At 36.5% G+C, this 15489-nt stretch overlaps 3 protein-coding genes across 4 annotated transcripts; all 3 read right to left on the bottom strand.

Moving 5' to 3' along the window:
- Window positions 1–276: 276 nt before the first annotated feature.
- LOC143614043 (ADP-ribosylation factor 2-like) lies at window positions 277–1325 on the bottom strand. Its single transcript, XM_077087593.1, has 6 exons — window positions 1139–1325; window positions 982–1052; window positions 753–875; window positions 544–662; window positions 347–446; window positions 277–282 (listed from the first exon to the last, which is right to left on the bottom strand). Exons 1-6 carry the CDS (start codon window positions 1284–1286, stop codon window positions 277–279), a joined length of 567 nt encoding a protein of 188 aa, XP_076943708.1. The 5' UTR covers window positions 1287–1325.
- A 4023-nt stretch (window positions 1326–5348) lies between these two features.
- Window positions 5349–10418, bottom strand: LOC143614034 (phosphatidylinositol 3-kinase, root isoform-like). 2 transcript variants are annotated; one of them, XM_077087587.1, is made up of 17 exons: window positions 10210–10418; window positions 10031–10133; window positions 8654–8750; window positions 8423–8581; window positions 8131–8340; window positions 7877–8055; window positions 7647–7794; window positions 7472–7567; window positions 7257–7392; window positions 7041–7162; window positions 6769–6963; window positions 6534–6704; window positions 6312–6449; window positions 6076–6230; window positions 5845–5988; window positions 5573–5720; window positions 5349–5490 (listed from the first exon to the last, which is right to left on the bottom strand). In XM_077087587.1, exons 1-17 carry the CDS (start codon window positions 10319–10321, stop codon window positions 5353–5355), a joined length of 2451 nt encoding a protein of 816 aa, XP_076943702.1. In that variant the 5' UTR covers window positions 10322–10418; the 3' UTR covers window positions 5349–5352. The 2 variants fall into 2 exon arrangements, with proteins under 2 accessions (XP_076943702.1, XP_076943701.1); XM_077087586.1 differs by having other exon boundaries at window positions 10031–10136.
- Window positions 10419–12489: 2071 nt separating this feature from the next.
- Window positions 12490–15081, bottom strand: LOC143614041 (polygalacturonase At1g48100-like). Its single transcript, XM_077087592.1, has 7 exons — window positions 14875–15081; window positions 14570–14701; window positions 14193–14354; window positions 13910–13954; window positions 13616–13823; window positions 13258–13448; window positions 12490–12885 (listed from the first exon to the last, which is right to left on the bottom strand). Exons 1-7 carry the CDS (start codon window positions 15079–15081, stop codon window positions 12490–12492), a joined length of 1341 nt encoding a protein of 446 aa, XP_076943707.1.
- Between the last annotated feature and the right edge of the window lie 408 nt (window positions 15082–15489).

The raw sequence follows: 15489 nt of genomic DNA on the forward strand, positions 1-15489 counted from the left end.
CACAATTCGAGAGCATGTAATATGAAAAAACCGATGGAATAAAAGAGTTTCACCAAATGGACACATAACTACATTAACATCTAACAACCACAAGAACTCAACCTCTCTTACAACTTGAGAAACAAGAACCACCTACCTAGCACATACTTGAAATCCAAACAATGCTTTCGATAAACACTACACTTGTATATAAAACGCAAAATACCTTTTCAAACAAGCAAGTTCCAAAACCAGTAATAAAACCGCCAAACATCGACCCTCATAAAACCGTCTGCCTCAAGCCTGCAACAAAATTGCCATACAATTAACATACTAGCAAACAAACAAACATGTTTTATGGTCTCACAATTGTAGTACTACTCGCCTTGTTTGCTATGTTGTTGGAAAGCCAATCCAGTCCTTCATAAAGTCCCTCTCCAGAGGTTGCGCAAGTGCTCTGGATGTACCTGAACAAAAGATAAAGATGAGCATGTTAAAACTAATTTGAAATAATAATAATAATATCATCGGTTCATTAGGATAAAAGCTTTTAATCTGTATTACCAGTGGCGTTGTCGAAGGGAGTGAAGACCAAGCTTATCAGTGATTTCAGCAGCGTTCATTGCATTCGGGAGATCTTGTTTGTTAGCAAATACAAGAAGAACTGCGTCTCTTAACTCATCCTGGCATAAATAAGTAAATGATAGCATTCAAGTAACTATATGACTTAAAAGTAGAAACAAAATAAAGTGAACTATAAAAAAAATGCAAACTTGCCTGTTCAACATCCTGTGCAATTCATCTCTGGCCTCAACAACTCTGTCCCTATCATTGCTATCAACCTCAAAGATAAGACCTTGGTTGTTCTGGAAGTAATGCCTCGATAGTGGACGGATCTACATATCAAACACACAGTTACAAGAAATCATATAACATTCAACCAAAACAACATTAGGGTTTTTCTTATGAAAACATATATTATAAAGTACGCGGAATATCTACCTTGTCCTGACCCCCAACATCCCACACGGTGAAGCTAATGTTCTTGTACTCGACAGTCTCGACATTAAAACCTGCAAAGAATAACCTCATTAGCTATTAAACTTCAAACTTTGCTTATAGGTGTAACTAAAATGATAATGTGTAGCTAAATGATTACCTATGGTAGGGATAGTGGTGACGATCTCACCGAGCTTGAGCTTGTACAAGATGGTAGTCTTACCAGCTGCATCGAGACCAACCATCAAAATACGCATCTGTTTTTTGGCAAAGAGCCGGCTGAAGAGCTTGGTGAAAGTTAGCCCCATCCTATCCTCTTGCTAGTGAGGATCCCTACAATCAACAACACCGATTAATCAAAACCTAAACTTTGGATGTGGCAATTTCCAGAATGTAAATTAATCAAACAAATCAGACATACTTTAATACTATAAACTATATAAAGCTAGTGTAGCTGTGTAAGTCTAAAGAATCTTCTAAAATTCACTGATTTACTGTTAAAACAATATTATAATCCCACTAATATTCAGATCAAAAGACAGCATGCTAAAATCTTCAAAAAGATAATTAAACATAGGGGTGCAAACGAGCCGAGCCGAGCTGAGCTCGACTCGTTTAACTTACACAGAAGCTCGAGCTCGGCTCATTTCGAGCTATGTTTTCAAAAGCTCGAGCTCGGCTTGTGAACTATTTATCAATTATTTTTTATATAAATATAATTATTTTTATATATTTTTTCTATGATAATTTTATGTACAAAATAATATATATTATTTAATTATTTTTATTTATTTTTTCATAACATTATATATTTTAATTAATAATTATTAAATGCATATTTTTTGAAATTATATAAATGACAGGCTCGTTTAGGCTCGCGAGCGGGCTCGGGCTCGTTTATTAAATGAGCTTATTTTTAGGCTCGAGCTCGATTAAGCTCGACTCGTTCAAGCTTTTTAACGAGCCGATCTCGAGTAGCTCGCGAGCATCTCGGCTCGTTTGCACCACTATTTATTTAAGCATGAAGTTAATAATTTAATATGCATGATCAGATCCTAAATTCAAACTTAGCAGGCAATTTGGAATAATTAAACATAAGCAGCATAAAGCTTACAAAACAGTAAATCAGACCGGATGCATCATGTCGTAGACGCATCTTACGGAATCTACGACACAACGCATCTGTAAAACGGATCTGATAGAAGTTTATTAAACAGTAATCAGATCGGATCACAAAAACCTAAAAACGCGTAAACCTAATCGCCAATTCCACCAATTCTACCAATAACATCTCTTATAACCGTATAATTTCAATTCAAGGCAACAAAATCATCCAGGTGCAACTCAATTGCATATTAAACACAGAATTACAGGCAATTTTCACGCAATTAGCAAATAAAATGATGACCTAGAAACAAATTCTGAATCCAAGTGATAAAAAATGCTGAGATCTGATAAAATGAAAGATCTGGATCTAAATTCACCTGAGAAAGAGTTGTTGGCGATTGAAGAAACACTAAGTGACCCCGGGCAGATTACGGATAATCTGGGGGTTAAATAGATGTTTCCCACGAGGGTTAGTTCCGGCAAAGATGGTTATTCTTCAGATGACCTGCAAAACAGACACCGTGAGCTTGTTACTGAGAAGGGGGGGTTCCTCCTTGTGACCACCCTCCGGCGTGAGAATCAGACTAGATTGTTCTGAATATAAGTGTATATTAAGAGAAATAGCTAGTGAAGATAAGATACAAGATCATGATACCGTTCCAAGGTGTTGGAGTATTTATAGCCGAAGGTAGGTTTCCAAGCAGGTACAGCCAGCTGTATAATATTCCTTTTCTACCAACTGTGGGCTACGCACGTGCCATGCTGGTAGTTGGTGGGTAGGCAGCGGCTGATAGTGACATGGCCGGCTGTGTACTATTCCTTTTCCGCCGGCTGTGTACTATTCCTTTTCCACCAACTGCAGGCTATGTACGTGCCCCGACAAGGGTTGGTGAGTAGGCAGCGGCTGATAGTGACATTTTGTACTAGAGCGTGCTCCTCGTACTGTTGTCGGTGAGCCGTCACCCTGTGATTGGTTCATGGGCTGCTTTGGTCAGATCTTGTCTATTTTGTCCATACCTTGGCAGGTATAGTACAAAAGATCTTCCAGAAGCGTACGGACTGGCTCATTTGGGCGGGAGTATTCCCGCCTTGCTCATTCCTTCTTCAGGTGACACTGAATTATTTAGTGCCTTGTGCGTGTAGCCTTGCTATTAGTGCGGGTAGCCTTCCCTGATGGCTTGTATCCGCAACTGCGGGAACAGGCGGGGTACTTCACCATTGGGAGGCTTTTCCTGCGGAAACAGCTGGCGTACTGCGCGTAAGGTCTTCATCTCTGAGCATGGTTGGTCCTGCGGAACCAGTTGGTCCTTGCGCAGACGTCCCTCTTCAAGGTGAGTCTTGCGGGTCCAACTAGGCTCTGCTGGGACCTACCTCTTCAGCGATGGATCCACCGATCGATCGATTGATTCCAAGAGAGAGAAGAGAAATGGTGAGTATGTGAAATAATAATAATAATAATAATAATAATAATAATAATAATAATAATGAATATGGGGTTATATAACCCACGGCCCGCGTATTCATGTTAACCATTAATTAACATTTTCCTAGCACTTATTATTATTTTTTTAAATATATAGCTAGGGGTGGTCATTCATCAACCCCTTGTGACTCACCTCATGGTTGAACCGAGCTGAGTCATAGAATCAGTGTTGTATAAATCGTTAGACGTTAGTTGGACAGTGGGGTATGGACTAGCGAGTAATCGGGATTAACAAAGATTAGTCGAGATTAATTGAAATGGAATTTATGTGTAAATTTTCAAATATACATATAAATTTTCATTTTTGACTGATTTTCGACATATGCAACGGCGAAGGTTGCTTAGGGATGGGGTGACCCCGCCCTCCCTGTTTTTTTACTCAGCGGTGTACATTTACTCGTTTTCGTCCGAAATTTTTTATACACAGTGTAAAATTTAACCTTTTTTTGGCTGAAATTTTTTATACGTACCATAAAATTTAGTCATTTCCGGCTGAAATTTTTTATACGCAGTGTAAATTTAACCGTTTTCGGCCGAAAACTTGAGCACCCCCCCTTCGTTTGTGAAATTTTGTATAGATTTTGAGTCCGGCCACCCCAGTATCTTAGTCCAAGCTTCGCCACTAGACATATGGGGATTAATCAGTAACAAGTTGGTTGGGTGACGACTAGTGATTAATCGGGGATTAATTAGCACCTAGTCGGGAGTTTTACAACACTATATGGAACTTTCAAGCCGATGAGAGCTTGTTTGATGGGTTCACTCAAGCTGAGCTGAGCCTGACTCGGTTTAAACTCGTCCTTTAGACAACTGATAAAGAGCTTCATAAGTACAACCATTTTCAAGTCTCTTTTTTTTTATATTTAGTTTTCTTTCTGATATTTCAAAAAGTTTGACCCCGTTAATCACACACCATCTCTCTCCCGTTCTTCAAACAAACATATGTTATCGTCTCTTCATCCTCTAGCGTCTCCAACTAACTTTTTTGTTTTCGATATGACCTCGGCTATTAGTGTTTTGAAACCGCCATCAACTAGTATCCCGTTCAAAGACGCAATTGTTGTGGAAGACAACACAAATAAAACTAGTCAGTCCGGTTTTCACCTCCTAGTGGCTATCCAATGAAGAGCAACCATGAAACTAACCTACATCGGTCATAACCAACGGTGGCTCGCCCCAACCTTACTCGTAATGAGATGATGTCTATGACAAGAGAGAAAGAGCAAATTGCTGGATGTGAACATATTATTTTTAAAGTTAAGGGATGAAATTTTAGTTAGAGAAAATTATTGTTTGCGTCCCTGTGGTTTTAAGACGGAGGCACAATGAGTCCTCGAAAATTTTTTGAACTGGTTAAGTCCTTGTGGTTTCAAAAATGAACCATTTGAGTCCCTGCCGCTACTTAACTTTCAGGTAAACTTTCATTTTACTGAAACCACAGGGACTCAGATTGTTCGTTTCTGAAACTACGGGGACTCAACCAGTTTAAAAAATTTTTCGAGGACTCATTTTGTCTCCGTCCTAAAACCACATGGACGCAAGCAGTAATTTTCTTTTTTAGTTAACTTCACATCCGGGCATCAAAACATTATTAAACCGTCACTAGCACAATTAAACCGATGATATACTTGGATATACGTATTATTTACAACCCTATACAGATTTGTTTCTCCCGCCCTTTGCAACCTGAAGAAAAATCTACACTCGGATTAACAAAATTAAAATACTTTCAATAAAACAATATGCTAAACAACATATAAAACCTGTATATGATCGATCAACGATCATCTCCAATATTGAGCCCAACGGTGAATAGTCTCAACCATTTGAGGAAACAACGCACTAACACTCTCGTTGATAAGATCCTGGAAGAAATGTATGCATTCTTCATCGTCTAAGTCCAGACGAAGCTTCTCTTGAAGCTACAAGAATTAACATAGATCCAAGTTATAGTATAATTACATTTACAAAAATAAATTATATAAAAGACGGGATAAAGCGCACCTTTAAAATGCCCTTTTCAGGATCGGAAGCTATATCGGGAATGTTGGAGCCGGCCATTAGATGAAAGAGGTTCAAAATTAAGTTACTTGATTTACGAAGAATGTTATACGCTTCGCAACAATATGATTTAAACCTTGTATAATATTGGCTGCAGAAAAATAATAAATAAACTTGTTACTTGTTGCATCATGATTCATGAAAAGGTTAATAATAATAATAATAATAATAATAATAATAATAATAATAATAATAATAATATATTTTCATAATACCTTTCTGCACCACCCATAGCCTCCACCATTTCTTTGCAAAGCTTCATAGGTGGAGGAAACGGTTTTGGATCACGACCCAGAATATAACCAAAATCAACATGAAAAAGGCGGCCGTCATCCCTAAGTAAAAGATTATCCAGATGTCTACACATGCAAAATAATAAGTACAAATTAAGGGGCCGCTTGGTTTGCGGAATTAGTATGGATTGGAATATGAATTCTAAGGATAACCTGTCTCCAATCCCGAGTATGTATGTGATTACTGAGTATCCAGCGCAGCTTTTAATAAACGTTTCAAGACACGTGGCTGTAATCCCAAACGGTCCCTCTTCGTCCGGATGACACTTCTGCAAGTAGCTTGTAATACTTCGGTGTTCCGAAAGAATCTACAGACAAACCAAAAGAATTAAATTCATTTATAAAAAAAAAATAATGACAGTGTCAACAGACAAAAAAAAAAGTCAAACCTGAGCTAGGGACTTGGATGGTATGAATTCCATCATGCCCTCGTCATGACCCGTGGCTAACACACGGTATGGTGTTAACTGTAAATCAAGATTTTCCAATTTAAGCAAACGGTTCATTAGTGACACCATTTGAACAACCTGCAAAAATACCCAAACACACATCAACTTTTTAGCCGAGCCCACAAGGAAAAACTAAAAAAATTAGAAGATCAAATTATATACCAACTGGTCTTGTCGAAGATCATCCCCTTTCTTGAAAATAATCTTTAAACATCCACCACTAGACGTTCTAAACGTGAGGCGTAAAGGTTGCAATGCACTTTTAAATATTGATGAATCTGATGGAATGATCCCCGTGATAAGAACCGTAGGCGCCAAAGGTGATCGTATAGGCTACAAATGTAAGAAGTTTAGCGTCACACCCGCCATTAGAATCTAGAAGCTTCCAGAATATTACCTCGTCAAAGTATGTAAGTTCGCTAAGAAGGCCCGAAAGAAGGTGCCGAAGCTTTTCAATTTTCTTTTGTGTTCCGCCTCTTACGTTTCTTACATCTCTCATTATCGAACAAAGCTGAGCTGTCAATTCTGTTTGGCGGACCAGACTTTGCCATAATTTAAAACCATCTCCACCATCATACGCCCCCATTCCCAACTGTAAAATCAAAAGTAAAGTGATCATGATGCCATGTCAGCTGCCACATCAGATACAACATGCAAACAGAGTCTTACCTTAATCATATTTTCTTCTAGCATTTCATAGGTACAATAAAAACGCTTTGCATATGCGGGATCGTGAAGTTCAACAGCAACATACCATCTAAGGAAGCTAGCAAACTCGATGTTTGTTAATGCTGCAAATTCAATAAAAATATATCAGATTCCTGAATGTTGGAAACTAATTTTTAAGATCTAAATTCAATTTTATAGATGTTACTGGTGGCATACAGCGCTGCACGAGAAACTGAGAAAGACGAGATTTATCAGAGCGTTCAAACCGCATAGCTTGAACCAGTTGAAGTAAATAGCATTGAAGCTCTTCATCATCGGCTCGTTCAAGAACACGAACCGCATGAGCGCGAACCTGTTGATATAAGCCAAAATCAGCGTTTAACCGTCAAAACTGAACTTTAACATGTGATGTCATATGTTTGAAAACATACATCTTCACTCTCGAAAACGGGTGATAAAAGCTCTAATGCATCACATACATCAATCATTTCCCATCTTCCCATCAATTCAATCGCCTGCTTCGCTTCCTATAATAATGAAAAGATTCATATATAGATACACAGATCACTATGCTGGTTACTTTTTTTTTGGGGGGGGAGTATGTACCTGAACATCACTCCACTCGACACATCGAAGAAACTTTGTTAAAGCTCGTTTCTCTGACATTAACGAGAAACGGAATTTCCACAATAACTGTCTCTCGTCTCCACTCAAAGTTCGTGTCGGTGGGTACTTTAATATTCTTTGTATTGACCTAATAAGTAAAACAAAATACAAAGATAATTATAAAATAACTAAACTTTTTAGAAATATGAATGATTATGAAGAAAACTTACTTCCGTTCAGTAGAGCTGGGTTTAAGATCTCTATCAATGATACCACGGTTCAAACTCCTTGCAAGCTTCAACTGTTTGTGCTCAGACGGGTTTATTTTCCCCACTTCTGGGTCCCACACGGTAACCAGTTCATTACTTGAAGTTATAGATGCTGGTATTAATAAATTCGGCCCCGATTCCTAACATGTCACAACACAAGTGTCACAAACAATCAACACAGTTCGTGTATGATGCATCAAATTATAAATTCACACCTGCAGAACAACTCGATGTTCAAAACTGCAGAAATCAACAAGTACATACAAATGATTACTCCCGTTTTTACTGCTTTCAAGATCTTTAATCTTCTCCATAGCTTTAAAAGCAAGACGGTCCAACCAATCAACTCGCTGGATTAGACCTCGTTCATACTTATTCACAAGCTTCTCCAGACGCTCCAATTCCCCACGTTCATCTTTAGGAACCTAAACATATTAATAACATGTATTGGTGGGAATTCGACCGTATAAATTAACAAATATGAAAGTTATAACGTGTTTACAAAACCTTTCCAGGGGTAGTAGAGTGAATCGACCCGTCTGCCTCTTTTCCTTTCCAAAGCCTGAGTTTATGCTTCCCAGTTTTGAGTTGTTTTTTCACATTAAAAAAATGGATAGTGGCCCCACCAACCAAACTCTCATCTTTCCCACACGAAACATCCCAAACCTACAATCAGAAAAGTATTAGTCTAATGGCAGAAAAGTCGTATAAACAAATATGGTGAAATTAATAACTTACGGTTACTGCAAGCTGAGAGTTGGCAGTTAAGTCTCGATATTTGGTACTCAATGTAATGAGTTCACCCCAGCAAAAGGGTGGACCAGAAGATTCTAGCCTGAACAAAATAGTTTCAGTAATAATTAACAAAGTTGTAAAAATATAAATCAAAAATGAGATTTTTTTTGCAGCAGTAGGGGATTTAGAGAAAAATAGTGTGTCTTTATCTGCGCAAAAGATTTTTCAGTACATCTAGGTATGTGTCAAGTAGCGGAGTAATGTTATGAGCCAGACCAGAGCCCAACAAGCCCAGTTAACACGGCCCAACAAAGTGAAGGGAATTAGGGAAAGACACTACAGATTTCAACTAACTTCTCGTGAGGTGGCAAGTTCGCTTATTGAAGTAACGGATTCAAATGAATAATGCACTTTCAGATATTTCTTCGCTTTCAAAGGCACTGCTGATTCCTTTTCTTCTTGTCTTCTTCGTTCGAGTCCACTACTTCAACAAGCGGACTTGCCACCATAGTGGTTAAAAGCGATCGCCTTTTTCGCCTAGGCGCAACTTCCAGGCGAGGCGAGGCGAAGCTATTGCGCTTTAAGTCTCCAGGTGATGGTTTCAGGCACAGACTCCGGCATGATTCCAGCTAGATTTCTACTTTTATTTAAGGAACACGACTTTTCTACACTACCATTTTAGAACGTTTGGTACTAATTAGATGATATTAAATGTTATATAATAGCTTTTGTTTATTTTATTTGAATAATAGTATTCTTTTTCTAATACATAACATATTTGTAACTTTTTTTATTGTGCGTTTTTTTCTCAGGCCCTCTGCTTTTTGCGTCTAACCTAGCAGTTAATGCGGAAAAATATCAGATATCGGTCGAGGACCAATATTTGAGATATCGGTTATCGCGGTGAGATATCGGTGGGAGATCGGTAATTTTAATATCATGGAAAATTTATATATATAGCACTTTAACACTAACAATTCACCTACTATTAACAAATTATCCTTTTGCAACTTGCAAAAAACTAACAATTGTAGCAAGTGGTAACTGATTAAGACTCAAAACACCAACATTAAACACTAAAAGTTGAAAATTAAGACTTAAACCCTGATATCGGGAATATCGGTGAAATATCGCCGATATTAACGGTACCGATATTCTGACCGATATTTCACATGAGGACCGATAACCGATATACCACCGAGATTGACTGCATAGCACCTAACGCATTAATAACTATGCTTGCCACCTCATCAAAAGTTAGCCGAAGTAGCGGTCTACCTAGATAGAGTCAGAAATTAGTTGTCCACCTAAACACACTCTAATTTCTCTCTAAATCCCCTAATCCTACAAAAGAAGTCAAAATACAATGAAAAATGTAACCTTGTTCTCATGGGCAGCCCAAATGGAGCACCATCAATGTACAATGCACAGTCAACGTAAAGCTCGGGTTTTTTATCATCAACAACACCATTACCTATATCCCCTGCTGCATAAATCCAAGATATCTGTTCATGCCCCAAAATATATCAAATTAGGGTTTGATTCAAAACAAAATATACCTGGATTAGAGGAATTGGAATTGGGTAAATGGCCTTCAAGCTTTTCGATTCTGAAAGTGACTGGGAGATTGATGTCACAGGACAAGAAGAATCGAAACTCGTTTCCAGTCATTACTTTTTTCAATTAAAGTAAAGTGACTTCATTGATTAGGGTTTTGATGATTTGGGTTGCGGAATTAAATAATAATAATAAAGATAAGATGGTGGATTCGCGTGTAGTGCAGGTTACAGCTTCTTTGAGGAAGACGACTGGATCGATCAAACTGAAACAAAACGTATATGTATAGGTTTGGTTTTTCATTAACTGATGTATTACGAGCATGCAGCCAATAAATAAAAATATGTTTTCAAAATGGCTATTTGAAAATCCTAACAAGCCATTAAGCGTTTTTCAAACTCAATCTTAAACATCCCTTTTCAATACATATTAAACGGCTTTTTCAAACTCAATCTTAAACATCCCTTTTCAATACATATTAAACGGCTTTTAAATATGTCATGTCAACTAATCAATTTTCATTTATACATATTCCACCTAGCTAACTAATTTTTTAATTACCATTCATTCAATTTAATAATTTTTTATATTAAATGATATAAAAATTAATGAATTTATTACTATTTAATATTTATTAATTAACTCAATTAAACCAATTATTACTTTCTTAAAATTATATTATTAACAATTTCTAATAATATAATTATAATTGTTACTAAATTATTTGGCATTATGAATTTTTTAAAATAATTATAATTGTTTTATATGCTTGATTTCACTTTTAACTTGTATCAAATATGTAAATATTTTTTTATTGACATTATATCATTTTTCAACCCGTGTAATACACAGGTTATTAACCTAGTAATATTATTATATTGTTACTTTAGTTTATTAAGAAGCATTGCGTACGCAAATCATGTTTAAGGTTAAAAACCAATTATCACTTGATTACGCTAAAGTGTAAATGAAACTCTCAAGGTTAAATCTGATTACGCTTAAGTGTAAATGAAAAACTCTTAAGGTTAAACCCGATTAAGCTCAAGGTAAAATTGATCAATTTCAAAGTTTAATTGATCAATTGCTAAAACAATCATGTGAACAAAGGGGAATGGCGTTCTGACGTTTTTCTGGCGAGTTGTAGGACGCTCATTGTCGACGCCGGTGATGGTGACGAAGGAGTGTTGATGCCGATGAGTGGTGGATCGGTGGTGGTGGAGATGGCTTGAGCGGCATCGGTGGTTCATACAAAGGAGATCGCTGGCGCACCAGGGGAGATGGATTTGTAGTTTCATGTGTTTTTTTTAAATCAAGGGTGTAAGCCGTTGTATAAGAAATTATTATATTCTATGTCTTTTTTATCTAATATTAAATTACTCTCAATCCCATAAAAAAGTAAATTAATCAATTCATGACGACATTTTTCCATTAGATTTGAGCTCTTTAGTATCCCTAAACAACCATAATAATAAATTATTTAAATATAAAGATGGTGTGTTAAAAACCTTTACAAATAATAATTAGAATTAATTAAACTTTCATATTGTAGTTGTTTTGCTTACTTTAATAGACCAAAATATGAAAAGTAAAAGAAAAAATCCTCCTAAATCTCCAATTTTCCTTTTCTATTATAAGAAGTGCATGTTTAAAAATAACATCAAAAGTTTTAGTTTAATTCATAACTAAAGACACATAAATTTCATACTTAGTCCTCTCAAATTCTTTTTATTAGTAGCAAGTAGAAACTTCGTTTTATTTCGTCAAAACAAGTGGGAAATTAATTATAATGCTCAATGGGCCGGATTCTCGTGGGTCCCAAATTCCATCATTCTACGCTCCTAGCTCGGTTTACGAACCCCACCCCCACCCACCCACCCACCCCAACACACAAATTTTAGCATTTTTAATTTTATAGTCATCTGAATCGGGTAATTTACACTTATATGTAGACTGTCAATTTATTTCCTATATAAGTATATAGTCAATTTCATTTTTCCAAAAATTCATCTTGTTGTAATAGTTTGATCATTCAATAGCATATCTTTTCAGAGTTTACTCATTTATATTTGTGTTTTCGCTCCGCGTCAAAATCAGATTCTAACCATAGAACAATCAAATAATTCTCAAAGATGTAGGAAACATTTCTATTGCAGTCTGCTGTTCACACTTACACCACATAACACATATTATGTTTCATTCTTTTGTATACACATATAATACATGCACACCACCAAGCTAGCTATAAATAATAAATTAAACAATTTCACCAATGTGTATATATCCTATGCTGCACATTTAGCATCATGGTGACCCCACTTGTTTGATGACTGTCCTTCCTGCAAACAGTCAAGTTCCGGGACAATGGGAGCGCTTAACTCTCCAAAAGCCTGCCAGCAGAATGGTTCTGACATCCGGTGACCATCTGGCTTCGGTTTGAGCTCAATATTAGATAACTTTAAATTCATACAAGGCTTGCTATCACTGCATGACAGATGCATGGGCTGAACTGTATAAGTTCCCTTTATATTTTCATAAGCGACGTCTGCTATACTGATGGCAGATGTTCGGTTCTCACAGATGCTGTGATCACAATAATATTGATCGATCATGATTGGGACTTCGACTTCAGAAACTTGAATGTTTGAAAACGACACTCCTCGTACTAACCCTTTTGCACCCTGCCACATAAGTAACATTATTATTATTATTATTATTATTATTATTATTATTATTATATAACATCTCTAATAATTTAGAGAGAAAATTACTGTTTGCGTCCCTGTGGTTTTAAGGCGTAGGCATAATGAGTCCCCGAAAATTTTTTTGAATTGGTTGAGTCCCTGTGGTTTCAAAAATGAACCATTTGAGTCCCTGCCGTTACTTAACTTTCAGGGTAAACTTTCATTTTACTTCGTTTCTGAAACCACGGGGACTCAAACAGTTCAAAAAATTTTTCGGGGACTCATTATGTCTCCATCCTAAAACAACAGGGACGCAAACAGTAATTTTCTCTAATTTAGAATTAGTTTTGTAGTTTTATGCTTTTATACCTGCCATGTCTTGATCCTAACACCAGTCATTGTGTCATGAATGTTGATATTTTTAACAGTGACATTGGAGACGCACGCTGTGTTTCCATCGATTCCTAAGCTTCCAATGCTTATTCCATGCCCGGGCCCACAATTGACATCGTGTACAAGTATATTTGTACATCCTGTTTGTATAGATATACAATCATCTCCTGCATATCACATGTATTCAAGTGTCAATGTGTCATAAGAGGCAAAATGGGAAGTCAGATGAGTTAGGTAACGGGCCAAAAAAGGTTCTGGTAAAAAAACAGTAATATAGAATATGGGCCCGTATGGGCTCTTCGGGTCGACGCATATACTAGAGAGAAGGTTTTACCACAAGCAAGGTTTGTATGATGGATAACCACATTCTTGGAGTCTCTTAAATGAATCCCATCTGTATTAGGACTGTCACCCGGAGATGAGATGCTGATATCGTGAACTAAAACCCCGTCGCAGTTATCAAATGTAACGTGGAATTGGGGACTGTTTTGAATCGTTATGCCGGTGACTGTCACTTTAGAACAGCCAACAAACATAAGTGCCTGCATAAAAAAAAAAAGTTTTTGTGTTATTAAACTTCAATCATGGTTAACAAACAAACGCGCCTTGGACTTCACTTGGTCCTTACCGTTGGCTTGCTTGTCTGCCTTTTGCCTTCCTTTGAGACGCTTACCTGTCAATTCAAACGTTTACTTATGAGTTACTCAATTCGCGTTGTACTTTATCTCAAATAAGAAAACGGGACCGTTTGATGCATAATTGCATACAACCTCTGGATGGTGTGTTTTTATTATTATTTTACTAGCAATGACAATAATGTTAAAAAAAACTATCATGTTCAACCTGAACTCGTTTTGACCTGTTACCCAACCCGTCTGACCCGCCCATGGAAAGGGATATGGTTGTATTACTTGTTGAAAACCATGTATAGATTTTGTCCACCAAACTGAGCCTCTCCCATCAAAGGTTCCTTTTCCTTGGATTGTAAATCCTTCAAGGTTTGTAAATTCGAGCCAGTGATCAAAATAGTGCCATGTTTTGGAACTTGTTAGAGCCAAAATAGCGCCATCAAGCTGCAAGAAGAGTTTCATATATTAAATAAAAATGATGGATATAAGTTTGTAACTAGTTATGAAATTATTATATTAGTTATCATGATTTTTTTAAGTTTAATCATTGAATCTGTATTTTCTTATAATTTTTATACAAGCCAGCTCTCTATTTATCACGATTCTAGTAGTTAATAATTTATTTTGTTGATATTTGAATATATTTTTGTTGAACTTACCTGAAAAATAATGTTTTTATGACAGTTTGAACCCGTGAATGAAGTGGGTCCCACAAGGAACTTGTAACCCGATGGCACGATCATCATTGATGCCTCGGCTTTACAAGCATTTGCCCAGGCAGCTTGAAACGCCTGCATATACATAAAACATTGGATTAATTTCCTAAGTAAGTTATATTATATATGGTTGCTCAAAGATAATTGGTGGTCTTATTTATTAACCATGCAAGCTGCCATCAAAATTCATGTTTATGTAACTATACAAATCACAAATTGACGCGTTATAAGATTCTATATGTTTATACCTTGGTATCGTCGGATTTACCATCTCCTTTAGCTCCATAATCGAGCACGTTAAATTTCAAGCCATCGTTCGGTTTTGATTTACCGGTATGCCTTCTATATTTGGTTGTTGTTGTTGCTGCAGCATTGCATAGGGCAAAAGTTGATAAACATACAAGGGTTGAAGTTAGAATAACAAATGTCTTGTTTTTAAAACTAAAGGCTCTCATGTTTAGGTGTATGTGTACTTGGGTGTTCATAGTAAATATGGATTTGGTGTTTAAATAGGCAAATCACCTCAAGGATTGTCAACTTATATGCATATTGTTGCATTCCTTTTTCCATGCTGGCTCACGTCTCCTTCTCTTTTTCTTTTACGGCAAAATGAATCAATAATAATAATATAATAAACATTATCATCCTTTTTTTATCATTCAGTTAAATAATTGGTCTCTTGCATAGAGCGAGGATTGCAACTTTTGTGCGAATACGCAAAATAAATTTAAATCATTTAAACGTTTTTATCAATGGTTAATTTTTTAGAATTTTATACTTTTCTCACATGCATGTACGTCGGTTATGTACATAAAAACCTTCAAACTAACTTGTACGTATATATTTCTTTTAATATTATATTA

Source organism: Bidens hawaiensis, unplaced genomic scaffold (genome assembly GCF_021521415.1).
Source record: "Bidens hawaiensis isolate Kalapana, Puna unplaced genomic scaffold, B.hawaiensis_p1.1 tig00038687_1, whole genome shotgun sequence".
NCBI classification, from domain to species: domain Eukaryota; kingdom Viridiplantae; phylum Streptophyta; class Magnoliopsida; order Asterales; family Asteraceae; genus Bidens; species Bidens hawaiensis.